General features: G+C 31.6%; 4 protein-coding genes and 1 long non-coding RNA gene across 11 annotated transcripts; 1 reads left to right on the forward strand and 4 right to left on the reverse strand.

Moving 5' to 3' along the window:
* Nucleotides 1-270: 270 nt before the first annotated feature.
* Nucleotides 271-3,498, reverse strand: LOC145058236 (calcium-dependent protein kinase 26-like). 2 transcript variants are annotated; one of them, XM_079006161.1, is made up of 7 exons: nucleotides 2,183-3,493; nucleotides 1,951-2,094; nucleotides 1,714-1,866; nucleotides 1,516-1,631; nucleotides 1,252-1,419; nucleotides 759-983; nucleotides 271-679 (listed from the first exon to the last, which is right to left on the reverse strand). In XM_079006161.1, exons 1-7 carry the CDS (start codon nucleotides 3,042-3,044, stop codon nucleotides 557-559), a joined length of 1,791 nt encoding a protein of 596 aa, XP_078862287.1. In that variant the 5' UTR covers nucleotides 3,045-3,493; the 3' UTR covers nucleotides 271-556. The 2 variants fall into 2 exon arrangements, with proteins under 2 accessions (XP_078862287.1, XP_078862286.1); XM_079006160.1 differs by having other exon boundaries at nucleotides 1,714-2,094; nucleotides 2,183-3,498.
* Nucleotides 3,499-7,306: 3,808 nt separating this feature from the next.
* Nucleotides 7,307-8,492, reverse strand: LOC145058240 (Mal d 1-associated protein). The gene is made up of 2 exons (XM_079006169.1): nucleotides 8,148-8,492; nucleotides 7,307-7,888 (listed from the first exon to the last, which is right to left on the reverse strand). Exons 1-2 carry the CDS (start codon nucleotides 8,348-8,350, stop codon nucleotides 7,471-7,473), a joined length of 621 nt encoding a protein of 206 aa, XP_078862295.1. The 5' UTR covers nucleotides 8,351-8,492; the 3' UTR covers nucleotides 7,307-7,470.
* A 100-nt stretch (nucleotides 8,493-8,592) lies between these two features.
* Nucleotides 8,593-10,356, reverse strand: LOC145058239 (DNAJ heat shock N-terminal domain-containing protein). Its single transcript, XM_079006168.1, has 6 exons — nucleotides 10,007-10,356; nucleotides 9,732-9,828; nucleotides 9,573-9,662; nucleotides 9,431-9,496; nucleotides 9,276-9,344; nucleotides 8,593-9,016 (listed from the first exon to the last, which is right to left on the reverse strand). Exons 1-6 carry the CDS (start codon nucleotides 10,354-10,356, stop codon nucleotides 8,879-8,881), a joined length of 810 nt encoding a protein of 269 aa, XP_078862294.1. The 3' UTR covers nucleotides 8,593-8,878.
* LOC145058241 (uncharacterized) lies at nucleotides 9,765-10,727 on the forward strand. The gene is made up of 2 exons (XR_013686283.1): nucleotides 9,765-9,903; nucleotides 10,047-10,727. It is a non-coding gene; the product is annotated as an uncharacterized LOC145058241 (long non-coding RNA).
* A 1,519-nt stretch (nucleotides 10,728-12,246) lies between these two features.
* On the reverse strand, nucleotides 12,247-15,638 carry LOC145058237 (polyketide cyclase/dehydrase/lipid transport superfamily protein). 6 transcript variants are annotated; one of them, XM_079006163.1, is made up of 10 exons: nucleotides 15,452-15,638; nucleotides 14,634-14,838; nucleotides 14,451-14,560; nucleotides 14,241-14,349; nucleotides 14,126-14,165; nucleotides 13,875-13,964; nucleotides 13,671-13,770; nucleotides 13,449-13,588; nucleotides 13,268-13,370; nucleotides 12,247-13,181 (listed from the first exon to the last, which is right to left on the reverse strand). In XM_079006163.1, the coding sequence occupies exons 2-10, from the start codon at nucleotides 14,770-14,772 to the stop codon at nucleotides 12,459-12,461; spliced, it is 1,554 nt and encodes a 517-aa protein (XP_078862289.1). In that variant the 5' UTR covers nucleotides 14,773-14,838; nucleotides 15,452-15,638; the 3' UTR covers nucleotides 12,247-12,458. The 6 variants fall into 6 exon arrangements, with proteins under 6 accessions (XP_078862289.1, XP_078862288.1, XP_078862290.1 ...); XM_079006162.1 differs by having other exon boundaries at nucleotides 14,634-14,843; XM_079006164.1 differs by lacking the exon at nucleotides 15,452-15,638 and adding an exon at nucleotides 15,290-15,432 and having other exon boundaries at nucleotides 14,634-14,843.
* Between the last annotated feature and the right edge of the window lie 3,617 nt (nucleotides 15,639-19,255).

A 19,255-nucleotide genomic window follows, 5' to 3' on the forward strand; every position in this document is an offset into this window, starting at 1 on the left:
AAACCTATTGTATCCTTTAGGAAACCGAAAAAGTAACGAAGTCATTGATATCTTCCTTTAGTAGGCCTCAATGTGTTTTTCATAAATCCAAAGGTAAAACCATCTAGACCAGACGATTTATCGTTTCCACATGGAATGAGCTTCACATGTTGCATAGATCCATAGACTTATACGAAAAGGGTTAAATGTATAATAACATAATAAAACATAATAATTAATAACGTTCTGAAATAGTAAAAAAATAATCATCCTACGAAAAAAGTCACAATATTTTCACTAAGAATCAAATACTTATAATATCATCTAACGAATCATAAAACTTTGTACATACATAGTTTTCGTCGATCACAGCCCGATCCACAATACATTAAGACCCACAACAACATAGTCAGTCAACTCTTTCTCTTTGTTTTATCTTTTCATTTCACGTGTATACAAGAACAATAGTACATTCTATAAGTCAAAATGCAACACCTCATAGACTATTGAAGCATTCAAAAGTCAGATGCCATTTTTTACATTTAATTACAAAATCAAATAAATATAAATATTCATATTAACAAACCGCAACCGGCTCCCTTAACATCATATTAAAATCATCCTTCATTGGCTTCACCCTCATAATATCACTTCCATTATGCATCATTGCAACAAACTCATTGTAATCTATACGCCCATCCTACAAATTAACAACAAAATGAATTTTGATTCATGTAAATATTATTAGTTTTTGGATAAATGGATAGAGAAAATCTTACATTATTTTGGTCAGCTTCTTTGATGATTTCTTCTAAATGAACATCATCTACTCCAAATTCTTTACATGCTTGTTGTAGTTCATCAAGGGTGATATAACCACTTCCATCTTTATCAAAATAAGAAAAAGCAGAAAATAAATGATCTTCTCTATCGACTTTGTTCATATGCAATGTTGCAGCTACAAATTCTTCATAGTCAATAGTACCACTATTGTCAATATCCGCCTGCATTTTCATTATAATCAATCAAAATTCAAGAAATGCAACAAAGAAAGGCAAAAAGATTATGATAAACTACAAAAAAAAAAATCATTATACTTTAACCATTTTGCAGTTTAACCACTAATACTTCATCTTTTTTCCAAACAAACACGTAAAGTTTCAAACTTTTTTCCAAATTAACCATTTTTACCTAATATATCATCATGCAAAAATGTCCAAAATATAATGGTTTTTCAGTAATTTGCCCAAAAGATGAATTAGTAATACTTACAGATTGCATTAGATCATAAATCTCAGACTCTGTAAGATTAGAACCAAAACGTTTGAGTCCAGCTTTAAGTTCTTCAAAAGTAATATAACCACTGTTGTCTGTATCTATTATCTTAAACATTTGTTTTAATCCTGCAATTTCTTCTTCCGAGAGTTTTGAAGCAATAACCTGTAGAAAACATAAAATGGGTTGGAAAAAAAGATTACATTTTTATAGTGGGATTATAAATTTATCGGCTTTTTTTAACAATCTTGAAAATCTTACCCTAAGAGCCATTTTCTTGAGCTTATTCATGGCAGAAAACTGAGTTAAACGACTCAAAACAGCAGAATCAAGAGGCTTATCTGGTGCAACACCATCTTCACTGATCCATGGATGGCCTAATCGTAAATAATGTTCAATAAGAAGCCTAAAGAATACTAATTTCTTTTATATGAAAATTTTATAACAACCAAGACTTACAAAGAACACCATGAGCTGTTATTCGTCTTTTGGGGTCTTTAATGAGCATTTTTCTAACCAAATCTTTAGCACTTTCAGAGATACTAGGCCATGGATCTGAGGAAAAGTCGAGTTTACCCCTCAAAACCTCTTCAAATATCTCATTTTCAGATTCTGTCATGAAAAAAAAAAACGAACATGAATTCAGTATTCGATGAGTTATTAACTTATTATAGTCTTTTAGTCTTTTAGACTTACCTCCCCAAAAAGGTGGGACCCCACAAAGAAGAATGTAAAGAATCACACCAGCACTCCATATATCTGCTTCAGGACCATAATTTTTAAGCAAAATTTCAGGGGCAACATAGTAAGGGCTTCCAACCACATCTACAAAAGTTTCACCTATACAATAATTCAAAAATACATTAACATAAACATTCAAGAAACATACAATATTCAAGAAAAGGATATGAATGATTAAAAAAAGTACCTGGTTTAAAGAAAACCGATAATCCAAAATCTATGGTTTTAAGAGGAGAATCTTCATGTTCATCAACAAAAAGAAAGTTTTCAGGTTTAAGATCACGATGCATAACACCTAAAGAATGACAAGCTTCAATCACAGATACAATAGTTCTAGCAAGATCAGCTGCTTTTCTTTCTGAATAATGTCCTTTTTTGGTAATTCTATCAAACAATTCGCCTCCAGCACAAAGTTCCATAACCAAATGAACTGCAACTGAATCTTCATAAGCCCCTTGAATTGAAACCACATTAGGGTTTCCAGATAAATGATGCATGATTTCAATTTCCCTCCTGACATCTTCCACATCATCATCGGTTAACAACTTTCTTTTCGCGATTGATTTGCATGCGAATTCTTTTCCTGTGGTTTTCTCTATGCAGAGAAAAGTCGTACCAAATTGACCATGTCCTAGCTTTTGACCTAAGTTGTAGTACTCTTTCAGATGCCCAGTTTTTGTTTTCAATACCTTGTCAGCTTGTAAACCTGCACTCAACATTCTCTTCACATTGTTTTGCTTTTTGGCGTTTGAATTTGATGAAGCTTTTTCCTTTTGGGATTGTTTTATGTCTATTTTGATTTCTTGATATGAAACTATGGGTGGAGGTGGAGGTGGTTTGGTGTCGTTTTTGGCTATGATCACTAGTTTTGGAGGTGTGTTTTGAGTAGGGGTAGGAGGTTTTGGATCTTGGTGTATTGATGGTGGATCTTTGCTAAGCTGTTCGTTTTTGTAGTAGATCATCTCTGGTGATCGAGACCACCAGTATGGATGTGATATTGATTGGAAAAATCCATCCTTTGAGTAACAAGATACACATACATTTCCCATCTAAAATTCAATATAATCCTTCTACACAACAGCAAATAGTCGATAATATGAGCTACTTCCCTTTTCACTAAAGGAATCGGTGTGTAGACATTTAAACAAACAGTTGGTGTGCAACTGCAAATCACCCGAATCAGAGAAAGCTCTTGTACAAATCAAACCGAAGTACCCATAAAAGGTTCAAAGACGTGTAATTTTTCAATAAAAATCGAAATTGGGAGGTGGGAATTTGAAAGAAATGATGAAAGAGTAGTGGGTATGAATATGATCGAAAATCTGCAACTTACAATGGGTTTACTAGGTCTCTTTAGACAAGTAGTAGCCTTGGAAAAAAGGGGAAGTTTGAATGTGTCTCGTGGACGAGTCATTTACGTGTTTATATATAGGAGGACGGCGGAGAGCGAGTGAGAAGCGTGGAGGTCGCAGAAATTGACGAGGGAAATGATGGAAAGTGACGGGTTTTTCAGTTGGGATCTTTTCAAACGCGTTAGGCAATAGGCACACACATGATTATACATATCTTCATATAATATTAATACATTTTTCTTTTCAATTAATGATCAAATATCTTTTTTAATTATCTTCTTACCCATAAAATAAGGTCCATAAAATAAGGTGACATATGTCATATTTAGATAAAATTGATAATATTTTAAGACATTTATAATAGAAATAGAAAGAATAAAATAAAGTGAGACTTATCATATTTAGATAAAATTGATAATATTTTAAAAGGGTTATAATAGAAATAAAAAAATAAATAGGAAGATATTTAACGAGAATGAATCATAGCCTTTCTAATTGTGAAATCATTAGTTTGAATTTGACCGATTAAGACCCAACTTTTACATTTTACAATACTCGTTAAAAGACATATCAAACACTTAAACACAAATTAAAAAGTTAAATGTCATATAAAAAATTATATGTCATATAAAGTTTAAAGATATAAAAAAGCAAAAATAGATCTTTTTTGCATGTTCTAATTTTTTGAATATGTTGTTGTTGTGTAAGACGGCTGAGTGGTTACTAGTTGTTTGACTAGATTAAAGATCTTGCTTAGTTGTTTTTTTGGATGAAAAATGAATATCGTAAGAATCATCAATTGATGGATAATTAATTCTAACCATTTGGAATCTAATTTCGGATGATATTAAGTTACTAATTTTTATCACTAATTAAGATAATTGCCAATTTTTACATTATATTATGAAGTATATTATTATATTCACAAATCAATCATTAAGATACCAACAGAAGATTGAAATGCAATCTCATACCGATCGAGCACTTTCTGTTTTAATAAAGTTCTTTCGAATCAAAGAACAGCCACTTTATAAAGTCATATTTATCTTTATTTAAAAAATAAGTATATATAGTAATATAATTTATAGTGGAGGAGCACTTGCACGACTTGGGTGTTTGACAAACGGCTGCTATCGAATTAAATAAAATAATAATAAAAAACAAATAACATCAAGACAAAATTACCCTCCTTCCATTTACCTAGAAATAATCCAACAACTAATGATTATATATATTATATATAAAAACCTTAATTTGGACAAATAATAAACATATGGATAGGATGTCTAATTAAGTCGACCGGCGGCCGGCCGCCTTTGCCGGAGACAGCTTAATTCTTGTATGTATCACAATGGATTCTGAATGTTAAATTAAACACCAATTGATTCATATTCTTAACTTCCTAACCTTGTATTCATTTCAATTTTGTTTATCAATGACTTGACTAACAACCAAATTCCATGACTATCAACTAAATACATCATAAGTTATTGTCTAACGGGTATTGAATTATTTCAAACCCCCTTTGGCCCCATGTAAATAATCTCAATTACCTAGAATAGTTGAAGAGTTATTCACTAAAATGGTTATATAAAATGGAAATATATCGCCACAAAGTCACATTATTTAGGAGTTTAACAAAATAACCACAATAAGATATGAGAGCGAGCTCAAAGGCAAGTTTCTTTTGACACAAAGCACCACCGATAAACTTTCAAGAGTTCGATTTTTTCTCCGTGGAGAATATTTATGATAGATTCAATGTTTCCAACAAATAAGCTCGAAATTGATTCACAAAGTGTTTTTTTTCCATTGTGAGTATTAATGTTTTGCTCGTTCCATGCGTAGAGTTCAATCATGCAAACATGTGATCGTAATGTATAATCTCTAAAAAGTTGCGAGGCTACATGTATAGACCTATTTAAGGGTTTTGAGATTTATATATGTAGGTACATGTATAATATTTGTAATGTGATTCATGTATAATATATGTAATGTGATTACTGGCATTTTGAATTGTTAATCATTCATTATTAGGGATGAGTAGTTAGTACCACCAAATTTTGATCTTGTATTGGTATAGTACCAGTACCGCATTTAAACATATGGAATGGTACTTGTACTCTAAAATTACGAAATTGGGAATTTGATACTGTTGGTACCGGTGTTAGAATAACTAGTCCCATTCTGATATCATTACCAGTAATTTTAGTTCGGTTCGGTATGCGGTGTCGTTTTTCACCCATTTCGGTATTCGAAATTTTCATATGGTTCAGTCACATGCTCTAACATATTCATTATATATGATCTCATTTCGATTGTGTTTCCGTACATCAATGCATAATTTGTTTTTTGTTCCCAAGTTGATATTGGTTGATGGTGTTCCTCCTCCTCCTCTCGTCATTACGCTATGTATTTATGATGAAGACTAACATATAAGAAGGAAAACATGCAATTTATAATCATTTCGAACAAGAACGAAAATGAAATTTCCTTAATGTTGCAAAGTAGCATTAAGGAAGAGTACAATAATGTTTTTCCATTGTAATGTTGCAAGATAAGGCAAACAAAAATGATTAAGGATTAAGGCATCCTTTGCTACAAAAGAAGGCCACCAATATAAAAGCAGGCAAAGGGCGGCCATGACTTTCTTTTCATTGAGTATGCTTAGAATATCCATAATTTTACTATATTTTGTTAGTAGAAAATATATATTTCCTAGTTTATGTTCATTATTTAGCAAATAACAAGCCTCTTATGTGGAGTCGGTTTATTTCATGTGTTGAGGCAATAGTTCGTTCTCTGATTCAACATTATTAAAGATTACATTGATAGTTGGTTATATCCATGAAGTTAATCTATTGAAAATAAATTGCTCGCAAACGCCTCACAAGGTTGCGAGATTCTCATCTAATGTATTAAATGTACTTAACGTGTCAATTTATTGGAAAAAATAAGGATAGAGTTTCAAGGGCTCTTTTCAATATATATTGAGCATCCGGAAAAACAACATTTCACAGGTTTTTCATAGAGGTTTTCAGTATATTAGTTTTTTAGAAAGAGTAACATGTCCACCAAATTGGTTTGAGTTTATAAGTCGATCTAAACATTGTTCAAGGGCTCTTTTCAACTTCTTTCGTTCAAAGTCCTCCAAATTGGTTTGAGTTTATAAGTCGATCATTTTATGCAAGTTTTTATCACGATGGTAGCATTCCCTTTGAAGGAGATTTTTTCGATGATGGATATTATTACGATTATAGTTATCCATGTTATGAGGTTTCTGATTTTCTTGATATGGTTACTCAATTTTATAGGTTGACAAGCGATATTTTAAATTGAAATTCATTATATATGTTATTTAGATCATAAGCACATCATTTGCCACTAACAATTGTAGTCTCTTTTTTAATTTATATTATTACCTGAAAAATATTCATGTTGAGAGAAAAGTTATGAATTTATGTTTTTTAATTAATATAATCATTTTTAGTTAACATTTTCTTAATTGATATATTGTTTGTTTGTAATTCATATATGCTGTATTGTAGTTCGACTACAGATAAATCTTTATATGTTGTTTGCTTGCTTTCTCATGTAGCAATGAGGATCAATCAAAAACTCTACATTTTGGGATAATTTGAATTATTTGTCTTTCCAAACCCACTAGATATAAAACCAATAAAAATCAGATGTGTTAAACAATTTGATCTTGATGTAAAACAACAAAATGATGATTGGAGAAAACCTTCAAAGTGAAAGTTTTGAGGATTCAAACAACTTTGTGATCATCACATATTACTTGAGAAAAACATTGTTTTACTAAAGATGATTCCTTTCCAATCATGCCATACTGCCTAATCGATAGATGTAACAATTAGGTGAGTCCACACAAAGTGGATCATAATCATAATTCATCACTATACCCTTGACTTTTGACTTTTGATTTCCACATAAAACAATTAAAAAACCACAAATCTATATATCATTTAAAACGCGTCCAACAAACATCAACAGCAGAAAGAGACATAAAAACGAGATCATAGCTATACTAGCTTATGAATGTTTTTATAAAGTTTGATCAAAAACCTTACTCAACCATCAAGATTTTATCATACCATATCATTCAAACATCTCTTGCTAAACCCGAAAGATCAACATCTCCATCACCTGTGTTGGGCTTAACAGCTTTAGGAGGGTGAGACTGAATGGGTACAGTCGATTCTGAAGATTTGGAATACCCATCATACAGACTAGAAGGAGGAGAAGTAGACCCAAAAATGGATTTTGAATCTCCTTCTCCTTGGTGTAGCTGAGGAGAACCCCCGAAAAGACCAAAAAGCCCTTCAGCAGCCTCGAAGAAACGATTCATGTTCCCAAACAGACTTCGTTCAATTGCTTCTATGTCAGTGCGTAACCCAGGGAAATCAAATGGTGTAGCAGGTTGTTGTGATGACTGAATGGGGAAAAAAGATCCTTTTGTCATCTGTTCAGTCACATCTTCTTCTGTGTATTCCTTGTTAGATTGCACCACTTCAGATCGTCTGAACAGATAATGGAAAAGGTATCATATCAAAACTCAAAACTATAGTGTGATTGTCCTAAATTCAATCTTTCCACGCCTTCAATTTCTCGGTGATTGTATAGCTTAAAACAGATTATAGCTAGATTAACAGCAGAACGTGTACGAATAAAACCCTAACTACCAAAATCACAAATCAAACAGATGATGGCTAAAAATCATATTCATCAAGAACAATGATATCGGAAAACGGAAGTGAAACGATAATTAAAAGGAATTACCTTCCAACGGAGTCTCTGAGAAGTTGCTCGGTTTTCTCGCATTTTCTGATGAATTTACCAGGCTCTACCTCCTCCGTTCTGCACTGGGAAGAGATAATCTTCCTCGTCGAGGACCCAGCATCAGATCTAGGGTTCAAATCTTTGAATTCGGTGATTTCACCGGAGTTCTGATCATCGTCGTCGTCCTTCCATACCCAACCCATGTTTCCTTCTCTTTTGCTTCTCGCACAATCCAGAAACGTCGGTTTATATCAACAGAAACCAACCAGGCGCTTTCTTTTCGCCAAAGAATATTTTCTTATAAATTGCAAATCAGCCCCTAAAGTTTTGAGGTTTAACTTCACAACCCTTTAAGTTTCTTTTATTGAGCTACTGCCCTCATATTTTTTTCAAAACCATACATCCAAGTTTTATAGTTTTTTTCTTACAAAATATGAAAATAATGTAAAGGTTGATCCATTTCTATAATTTATTCAAAATCAATTGTTCTTAAATTCTTACAAAATACAGAACAAACCAAATACAATGATTGTCGAATTAATTCACTTTGCTCTTTGAATGGTTGAAAAGACCAAAATACCCTCAATAGTAAATTTATCGTAAGCCATGTTTGTGGACATGAAAGGGAAAAAAAAAACTTAAGCATGCATCCAGCATCCTCTTTACTCACTTTAATTTTCTTTTGTTTTTCTTGATATCTTGAAGCCCATTTGAAAGGCAAAAACATGAATCTAGAGCTTCTTAACAGTCTCTTCCTTCACCCGTTGGTAGTATGTCATTCTTTGGATTGATTTTATAGCATCATCATACTCTTTACTTTGAAAAGCATTTGCAAAAGAATCATACCAATGGCTCAATTTTTCATCCATCTACAAGAAATACAAATCGAATAAAAAGTTAGTTAAAATAGCTGAAAAGCTAGCTTTTTAAAAAATTATTTGACATAACTTATTGATAACCAATACAGCTTTTACCACAAGTTCTCCAAATATATCCTTATGTGTTACTTTTTAATTATATATATATATATATATATATATATATATATATATGAAAATGTCATTTTATATCATTATACATTTGTCATCTAGCTTATCAGTAACTTTTTACCAAACCAAACATTATTACCTGGGATTGGATCTGGTTTAGGGCTTGAGAATCATTGGCATCTTCCACGGCTTCCCTAATTTCCATGATCTGGGAGTAGAACATGAATTCAATTGTGGGTCCCATAATGAAAATGGGAACAACAAAATTCAAAAAACCCAAAATCTCAAATTTACCTCACCCAACAATTCTGGTTCTGAAACAGTTTGTTCTTCATCTACTTCAACACCCTCAAGCCTCATCTGTGAAGGTAAAAAAGAAGATTCAAAACCAGTTAATTTGTGTGAAACTGTAAATTAGAATCAATCCTTTACTTACTATGTAAATTGCTCGTGATAATGGTTTACGAAGTGTAGTATAAGCATCGATAACCCTAGCAGATTGTTCAGCTGCATACTCTCTTTCTTCCTACATAACGAATGTGTGAAGTGATATAATAACAATGGTTCGAATTCAAGCAATGAGTTACTCACAGACCTCGGATTTTGTGTGAACTAAATCGGGGTGAAGCTTTTTCTGCCAGTCTTTATACTTCCCTTCCAAGCTTCCAACTTCAATGTCGAACTTCCGATCTCTGTCATATGAAGATATTAATTAATGGAGTCTAAAACACTAAGAAAATTGCGAAAATCCGATGAACTTCGAACAGGTGATTACTCAGGAATCATATATAAACAATTCAAATAAATTCCAAGTTTGTTTATCAAAATTTTGATCAGAGAAACGCGTATTAGGGCATTTTAAACGCTTACAGCCCAAAAATGTTGAAGTAATCAACTGAATGATCGACAGGTTGAATGCTCCCACAAGATTGACAAATCAGAAACGGCCCCTGACTCTTACAATTCCAGCAGCACGTGGTGGAAGATGCTGATGAACAAAAACCGGAACTTTTTCCACGAAATTCGGAGCTCCATATGAGGTGAATTTGGGGATTCCTTGAAACCCTTGTTTGTGCGTTAGTATTGAAGGTACAGGGACTGGGAGTAGAGAAATTTGGTTGATTTTTTATGGTTTCTTCTAGTGATTGGAGAGAAATGGATTGAGGTATGGTTTTCCGAATGAAGGTTGTCAATGGCGTTCTGAGTTGGTTTCTCAACATTTTGAGAGAGATCGATCTAAAACCCTGATGAAGCAAAACCCATGTCGAGTTTGTGGTGTTTTTGATGCCTTTAAAGTTTAAGCCGTAAATGGTACAAGCCTTAAAGCTGTTGGTACAATTCCATAAGCATACGGTACAAGGACCAAAAGCATGGTCTTTTTTTCTTTTCTTTTTTTTTAATGTTTTTATTATATAGAGATATTTGGTCACTTTTTTTAGTTTCGTCCCTATACCATATAACTTTCTATACATGTTGCACAGGAGTTTTAGTTTGTCTTTTTCATCTTTAAGTCGTTATTTGGTCACCTTTTTGTCTGTGGCCCTTAAGACTTAACCATCAATCCAATAAATCTGAAAAGACCATTTTACCTTTTTAAGGATCTTAACGGATGAGGGATCAAAATCAGGACCAAATCTGTAATTTTTCAAACGTTTGGACCGTAATCACATAAAATAAAAAACCACAAGAACCATTTTTGTAGTTTTGTCTTTTTTTTTTCTTTCTTTCTATAAATATATCACTTTCTATTATGTGCTACATAAGTTTGATTTTGATTTTCTGGTCTTTAAATAATCATTTAGGTGATGTTAGTTTTTTCGAAACGAAGTGTAAAGTCTGCAGATCACCTCTTGCAACCCTCTATAGTAGAAGAGGGGATCAAACGACTACAGCATGTAATAAAAAAATTGTTTGTTTTTTAACCTCTGCAGACTGTGTCACGCAGCATATGTGCAACACTTTTTAAATCAGAATTCTTCTGAAAAACAAAAAGTTACAAAGTGTCAATTGTTGTTCGTGTGCTGCACAACGCAACAATAAGTGGTCAGAATGATTCACACATTTTTACCGGTAAGACTTAGTGATTCAGTTATTAAATCTATAAAAGACCGTTTTATCCTTGTTTTATTTCTCTCTTCCGTACTTTTAATGTTAAAAACCCGTAACAAGTTTAGAAATGAAATCCATAACATAATAATAATAATAATAAATAAAAAAACAACGTGAAAGTACAAAAGTGATACACTTATCAAACAAAAAAATAAAAAACTTTTACAAACTGTAAATCCTTTGTAAGGGACCAATCTTGTCACTATTCAAAAGTTTGTCTTTTATAAACTTCATAGTTAGAATCGGCAAAAATCGATCCAACCCAGCAATCCAATTTGAATCCAACCCAAAATTAGCAGGCTAGATTGAGATTTTCAACTCATTTAAGTTAAATGGGTCAACTCGTTTAACCTATTTAATTAAATAGGTTGGGTTGGGTAAAAATTATCAACCCATTTTTAACCCACCAACCCATTTAACTTTAATTTATATTTAATTTAATAATTATTTAAATATTATCATGTATTAATCTAAGTATTATTTTATAAATTACAATGTTTGTATTATTATTTATGTTTTAAAAAAAATGGAATCCTAATTCCTATCTTTTTTCTTGACATCGAAAACACTAGTTACTCTAGAAAATTACTTAGAAATTATATATCTTTAATCTTATTTGAACAATTTCTTTGTATATATGAATTGAGATTGTGCTTTTGTTATACTTTTGAAATTTTATTTAAGTCTATAACTAATTTAAACGGTGTAATCTTTAATTAATTAATTTATTTATTTTTATTTTAAATTGATCAACCCAAGTTTAACCAATGTATTTAATAGGTTGGATTAGGAACTATATAAACGGGTCAACCCGATGACAACCCATTTATCTGAAAAGTTGGGTTAAAGTTGGGTTGGAAATATTAATTCATTTAAATAAACAAGTTGGGTTAGATTGAAATTTTCAACCCAATTAATAAATAGGTTGAACCCGAACCCAACCCAGATCGACTCATTACAACCTCTATTCAGAGCACATTACCCCTTTCATCAATACAAAGTACAAAAACAACCACTTTTCCTCATAATCTTTCATATTTTTATATCTAAACAATACAACATATAAAAAAACAACAATAATCTATAGTTACAACTTTTCGAAAAGAAATTCTCGATCCTACCATAGTTTTATTTATAAAAACACTAGACAAATGTATCATGTATGAATATGTTATACGTATATAAAACCCGTATAGATTCAAATAACAATCTATCAACCAACACCTCCAGAAGTGAAGCTGATGCAGCAAAATCTTTGTTTCTTCATCTTTTTCTGTGAAATACCACTTTCATCAATGTTCTTCACCTCTCCATTAATGGCATCTTTTTCTGCTAATGTTGAAGTTATCGCCTCATTTATAACAAAAGAAAAAGAACTCGGTGTATCTTCATCATCATCAAAACCATTTCTTGATTCTTGTGAGGATTTTACCGTTGACTCGTTGACTTGTGTTACAAAACGTTTAGAATCGTTTGACTTTTTGTCTTCAAGATCAGCAAACAAATTGTTAGCAAAACGGGATAAAGACATGGATCTTGGATTGAATCCAATTTCTCTAAAGATAGAAATAACTTTTTCCAATGTTCCTAAAGCTTGATTCACTTCTGGACTTATAATAACTTGTTTTCTTCCAACAATAATCTTTTTGTTTGAATCCTCATTTACTTCTTTCCCATTATTATTACTATCTTCATGTGGTTTTTCACTTTCTTCAATCTCCTCGATTTCACAAACGGGGTTTTGAGTTTTCAATTCTTTGATATCTTCATCTCTTTGTTGTTCTAAAATCTCATGAACAATCTTAATGTCTTCTTGTTTTGAAACCTCATTTTGTTCATTGTTTTCTAAATAAAGTGCTTCACGAATTCGATGATAACATGGATCTTTTAAAGCCATGCTAAAATCTTCATCACCTTTGCACACAGAAGCAACTTCCTGTTGTTGAAAATACAATTAGCATGAATTTGATTTGTCAAATTTGTTTGTTTATTTGTTGTAAAGTTTCTTGAAAGAAACTACACCTTTTTATAGAGCTTAAATCCGCTACCTATAAGTTGTCTTGAAACAAAGTTGATAATTGTTGGAGGAACAAAATCAAGTTTTATATCCATGTTTGCAATCGTCCTACAAAAATTAAAACTTATATAAACATTTTTCTTAATCGAATTCACAATTTAAAAAAAAAAAAAAACAAATCTTTACCGAAAATAGCTTCTATTTGTGCTCACTTTTTGTATAGCAACACCTCCTACAATATCTATCCTAGTAACATTTTCAACATCCGGTATACCATCTTTAGTAAACCCATGAGTGTCTACATCAATGATCTCTGTCTCAGAAATCTGAAGGATATTTTAGTCATTTTGCAAATAATTCATAGTTGATTCGAAAAGGGCGAAAATTCACATATATATAAGGAATTACCGAGTTCAAGAGCACTATAATGAGGCCATCTTGGAAGTAATCAATTGTAACATAATGAACTAAAGCCTCTCTTGTTGATAATGGCCATGAAAGCTTCATCCTTTCTTCCACATATGTATAGATTTAAATATCAAAATCCATGAATAAAGATCTTATACAAAGTTTAAAAAAAAAAAAATTAAAACTTTATGTAATTTAACAAACCTCACTAAAGATATTTGTTCACCCATTCTAATCTTCTTCACAATTTCCGAAGATGTAACCTTAAAAGTTGGGATATTAAATTGAGGCCACCTGACAAAAATATTTAAATTCTTGAAAAGTTTTCGAAATATAATTGAAAAAAAACAACAACAATCATTTTAGTCACATTTTGTCTCAAATCATTCGTTCTTGAAACATTTAAAAGAAAGATGATTCGCTTGAAATGTTTCAAAAGTTGAAAACTTTCTCACCATTTTGGGTAGAGGCTTGCCTCACATGATATGCACATGCCTACATTCAAATATATATGTTAAGAGAGATATTTTATGAGGGTAAATATGTCAAATCTTTTTTGATCAAACTTACAAACATCTAGAGGCCCATCTACGTATCCTTCTGCTAGTAATGAATGAAAGGGAGTCCCTGTGGGCCCCTCTCTATACATAACACGGCAATCTTGATTATCGTGTTTTATCTGTCGACAAAGATGAAATGTTAACAAATAAACAAACAAATTTGACATAAAAGATGAAAAGAATCAAGAAAAATGTTTTAAAAAAAAAAAAAAAAACGTACTTTCCAACCATTATGTGATACTTCGTCGACACTTCCTGAAGTGCTTCTAAGCATACCAATGAAATTGGCCACTTCTTTGGTTCTTTTTTGAACTAAATTATCACTATATTCTGTTTTATACAAAATATTTCAATCAATATACATATATACAGCTGAAATAAAGTCAAAACTAACTATACAAACCTTGATCTTCATGTTGTGATGATTTCGATAGTTGATTTTCAACAAGCTTTTTGAGAAATTCCACGTTGCAAAGATCATCGGACTTGAGTGTTTTGTCCAGTTTATCTCTGTACTCAGTTATGTTTTCTTTTCCCTCCATTTTCGTATCTCACAACAGCAATAATCAGAAGTATGATATGATGATGATTTTCATATATAATCTAGCCTTCCCTTCATGAAAAATTACAAATTTATCATCAGAAATTAACAGAAAAACAGTCATAAAGGAAACAAGAATAACCAAAATGAGTAAAATTTGATCGTTTTATGGACACTCATACGCGAAATATTGCAAATTTTACTCGATCGTGAAAAGGGTAATGCTCAAAATAGCAAATTAGTCGAGAATTAATGGATTCGATCAACATTTTTAGGAAAAATCTGGCGAACTGCCGATTCTGGCCAAACAAAAATAGGGGAATTCACTGTAAACCCAAATAAAGCTGAAGAACAATCTCATTTACCCTTTTAGGAAATTCGAAATAAAACAATACCCATAATCTGAAATCTCGATCAATCCACAACTCACAAAACCATTAAAACACGTCTTCGAAAATTCGAAACTTGTGATTGTATTCTAATACAGAAGTGAGATGTGAACGACGAAACGAACTTACAGTTTCGGACTTTCAGATAAACATGAAGTTATTTGGAGTAGAATTAGAGGGGGTTTATGTTTATGAACCCAACAAAATTGAAAATCTCAAGAAAAAAGTAAATGATTTGGGAGGATGAAAAGGAGACAAGATCAAACAATTTCAGATGATCAAGAAGGATACCTAACGTGGGGTTTTCTTGAAATCATCGGAGGGACCCAAAGCACCGTTGTATTGGTTGTAATTGTGTGAATACTATTAATAAAGGTACTACGTGTTCTTGTCAACTTCGGAAGCTTGGGACGATGATGAGTTGACTCAGAATAATCGCAGCCTTGCAGCTGTAAACTATGTGGGATGGATTTCTTCAATGCTTCCTAGTTGTTATATATATTTTTGGTGTTAATAATTAAAATAGTTATTATTTAAATTTATTTTGAATTTAAAATATTGTTGAAAATGTTTACTTTTAGGAAAAATATAAGTATGGGAAGAGATTATTGGCATTTTTGACAGCTAGGCAACTATTTAGTAGATGGTAACCAACAGCTGAAACATAGTTTTTATTTCCATAAAATTAGTTATAAACTTTTAAAAGATGTCAAAAAAAAATTAGTTTTCATAAAAGTTATATAAAATAGCTTATGAATTATGAGTTTATTTTCTAAAATAAAAGCTTAATTCCTGTAAGAATTAAGATCGAATAAGACCTCTTTTTAATTCGTTTTGTAGAATTTATAAAAAAGTGGCAATTTGTTTTTTTTAATGATTTGACATTTTTAATTTTTAATATATAAATGAAAAAATGTTACCATTTATCTATGCTAACTAAAAATAAAAATAAAGTTTGTGAATATGTCTGTTTTATTTATCAACTATTTCTTTTAAGTTATCTTTTACCTTTTAGGTAAAAATATGATTGTGTTTAGAGATATGATTGTCTATATTATATTGTTGGTTATCTTATTTTTAGAAAAAAAAATAGATATTTTATGTTGTTATAACTATCTGCGAAATCTCCAATAAAGTCTCATTATTTTCAGCGAATTTACGATTTAATCCCAAATTAAATTTTGTTTACAAAAAATGACAGAATACCGGCTAAAACTTTGGAATAACCCTCCGTGGCCGGTTTTGCAAATTTAGCTAGTATTCTAGGTTTTTTCGTTAATTGATCAATTACCCTTAAACTTATTGTGAATTTCACTCATCCACGTCTCAAACTACTATTCCTTTATGTTTTTCACTTTTTCTTATCCACATCTCCAAGTTGTACTCTTTCAACTTATTTAGTGTTTTAATCTACCACAAAACGACATACTTCTAAGGTCTATATTTTAAACTCATTTGTCAAGGACAATAGCAACATCTTGGTAGCAGCTAGTCTTACCTTGGATAGACCACAAAACACAGATTCGTTTGAACGTTGATACCTCATTTCATACACGCACACACACGTTCGAGATCAGAAACATTTATGTGTGTATGCACATAAAAAGGAAAGACAAAGATCTATTTGAAGGGTGTGTGTATGTATCCCTTATCGTATCCTTACCAATTTTGCAATAGATAGAAAGAAACAGAATGAGAAAAAAGGCGGATGGATTAAGGTTTTAAACGACCAATAAAATAAAAAAGAAAATGAGTATTAACCAAAAATGTTATCCCATAGATTTAAGTATACCTAATTAGTATTATTATGTATGTTTTGTGGTTATCTCATTACTTAAACCAATGTTGAAATCAAAAGAACATATACAATATTTTTGTATGAATGTCATCTTGCAATCATGGAGCACTCTATATTCGGTAAAGCTTTTTATGAAGTTTGTTAGTTTTTTGGATTGTATAAATATTTTTTTATAAATTTCGTGACTTTAAAACTGAATACATAACATTATATAAAAAAATGGAAAAATACACTCATTTAAAAAACAACCGTTTTTATATATTGATAAAACGGTTATTCCAAAGTTTTAGCTGAATTAACGAAAAAATCTCAATATTTTGACGAATTAACGGAAAAAGCCGGAATACCGGCTAAATCTGTTAAACCAGCCATAGAGGGTTATCCCGAAGTTTTTCCCTAACTATCTAGTAAAATATCAAAATAATTACTTTTTCTTTAAATTTAAATTGTAACTTGAAATAGATTATTCATCCCACTCGAATCGATTTAAGAAGGCGAGAACCAACTAATACTCATCTTTTCTAACAACATGGCCCAGTAAATTGAATGTTATAAGTTGCTTTCATAATTCTAGCACCACCAATTTTGCATATTGATGATGTGTTCAAATTACATACACTCGAATTGGATATGAAACCTCAAATGCAAAGCAATCAAGCATGACCCAATGTTTTGATCATAATATTTGTTACTTATTTGAAGATCAAGTAGAAATATATTATATTCCTTTATTTGGTATATGTTATTATCAGGTTTGGTATATTTGTTAATAATATTTTAATTGTTAAAAAAAAAAAAAAAAAAAAAAAAAAAAAAAAAAAAAAAAAAAAAACATTTAATTTGGTGTGAATTTCGTAATCGGATCAACTCCACGGGTTTGGGACAAATATATGAGAAGTAAACAATTATCCTTAAAGATTGAATCTAACTTGCAACTTTCAATGTACTTTCTAATATAAAAATATTTATATTGCCAAATAAAATAAATTAAAATATGTGATTATTTTTTAAGATTTTAAATAAAGTGAGGTATGACACGAGAACAATGTCAAAACACGAGACAAGATGAGTCATAACATTTTTAATACACGAATTAGAATGGTGATTTTTTGTATAATTTATAATTTTAGATATGCATATATATTTTCTACAATCATCAAGTTTTTTATATAAATTATAATTATATATAAATGCATATGAACTAAAAGCTAAGTTTCTTATTACAATGACATCAAGTGCAAATTGTGGGGCCATGACACATGTTTGAAACCATAAGGTTGGTGTATGTATCCATTGCGGCTTCCAAAAGATAGGTGGCGATATAGCTAAGGCTTCTCGGTGTGGTATGCGGTTTGGAACCGCGGTTACGCTACGTGGGACAGGAACACCGCCCCACGGTGCGGTTTGTGACGGTCGAGACCGCACTGCAGCCTTTGAAGACCGCGTTTGCTGATTGACTATTCATTTTTCTTTTGACCGTTCAAAGATTCGTTCGATTTAATTTTTTTTTTTAACCTTTTACTCCATCTATATATACATATGTTATCACTTTTACATTTACACAACCTTTAAACACATATAAATACAATCATTTCATCCAATTTTCTTTGAAAAAATGTCTTCTTCCAAAAAACCTAGCAAAGAAAAAACACCAGTCAGAAACACCAACACCCCAATACCTTCATTTGATCAACCGATTTTCTCACCTCCGTATTACCACTATGGCGGTATGTTTCCTTCTTTTCCACAATGACCAGGGCAACCACATCCACAAACATCACCACTACCACAACCCGACCCGGATTTTAATCCAATTGATTTTTTGTCCCAACCTGAGTTTGTTCAACAAACACAAACACAACCAGAAACGGTTGTTTCTGATTCTGAACCGGAATTCGTTACAGAAACTCAGCCCACTCGAGCAGCGACTAAAAGAAAAGAGAATGCGGAGGCTAGATGTTGGGAACCTTTGGAAGCGTTAGTGTTGGCACAATCTTGGATCGATATTTCAGAAGATGCGACGGTTGGAAAAGACCAAAAGCATGACCGCTTTTGGATTCGCGTTTTACACAGGTTCCATAAAGGAATGAACCGTGGAGAATACCGTTCAAAACATCAAGTGTACTCCAAATGGGAGAAGATGAACAAGGAAGTCATGTTGTTTAATGACTTGTGGAACAACATGAAACGTCAATGAAAAAGTGGAGAAAGCGATGAAGTCATTTTGAAGAAAGCGTTGAAAGTGTATCAAAAAGAAAATCTGAAGGCTTTCAAATTTCTTGAAGTTTGGAATTTTT

The sequence above is a fragment of the Lactuca serriola genome, chromosome 6 (genome assembly GCF_051521515.1).
Source record: "Lactuca serriola cultivar US96UC23 chromosome 6, Lser_US96UC23_V15, whole genome shotgun sequence".
NCBI lineage: Eukaryota > Viridiplantae > Streptophyta > Magnoliopsida > Asterales > Asteraceae > Lactuca > Lactuca serriola.

What these genes read in the sequence shown, in the direction of transcription:
- LOC145058240 (XM_079006169.1), bottom strand. Translation starts at nt 8,350, where the DNA reads ATGGGTTGGGTATGGAAGGACGACGACGATGATCAGAACTCCGGTGAA. An exon ending in CTCAGAGACTCCGTTGGAAG is followed by an intron (nt 7,889 to 8,147) that starts GTAATTCCTTTT and finishes TTATCTGTTCAG; the next exon opens with ACGATCTGAAGTGGTGCAAT.
- LOC145058237 (XM_079006163.1), bottom strand. Translation starts at nt 14,772, where the DNA reads ATGGAGGGAAAAGAAAACATAACTGAGTACAGAGATAAACTGGACAAA. An exon ending in AGATGGGCCTCTAGATGTTT is followed by an intron (nt 14,166 to 14,240) that starts GTAAGTTTGATC and finishes ATTTGAATGTAG; the next exon opens with GCATGTGCATATCATGTGAG. An exon ending in TTATAGTGCTCTTGAACTCG is followed by an intron (nt 13,589 to 13,670) that starts GTAATTCCTTAT and finishes AATATCCTTCAG; the next exon opens with ATTTCTGAGACAGAGATCAT.
- LOC145058236 (XM_079006160.1), bottom strand. Translation starts at nt 3,044, where the DNA reads ATGGGAAATGTATGTGTATCTTGTTACTCAAAGGATGGATTTTTCCAA. An exon ending in TCAAGAAAATGGCTCTTAGG is followed by an intron (nt 1,420 to 1,515) that starts GTAAGATTTTCA and finishes TGTTTTCTACAG; the next exon opens with GTTATTGCTTCAAAACTCTC. An exon ending in TTTATGATCTAATGCAATCT is followed by an intron (nt 984 to 1,251) that starts GTAAGTATTACT and finishes ATGAAAATGCAG; the next exon opens with GCGGATATTGACAATAGTGG.
- LOC145058239 (XM_079006168.1), bottom strand. Translation starts at nt 10,356, where the DNA reads ATGTTGAGAAACCAACTCAGAACGCCATTGACAACCTTCATTCGGAAA. An exon ending in TAGTTCACACAAAATCCGAG is followed by an intron (nt 9,663 to 9,731) that starts GTCTGTGAGTAA and finishes TTCGTTATGTAG; the next exon opens with GAAGAAAGAGAGTATGCAGC. An exon ending in TAAACCAGATCCAATCCCAG is followed by an intron (nt 9,017 to 9,275) that starts GTAATAATGTTT and finishes TATTTCTTGTAG; the next exon opens with ATGGATGAAAAATTGAGCCA.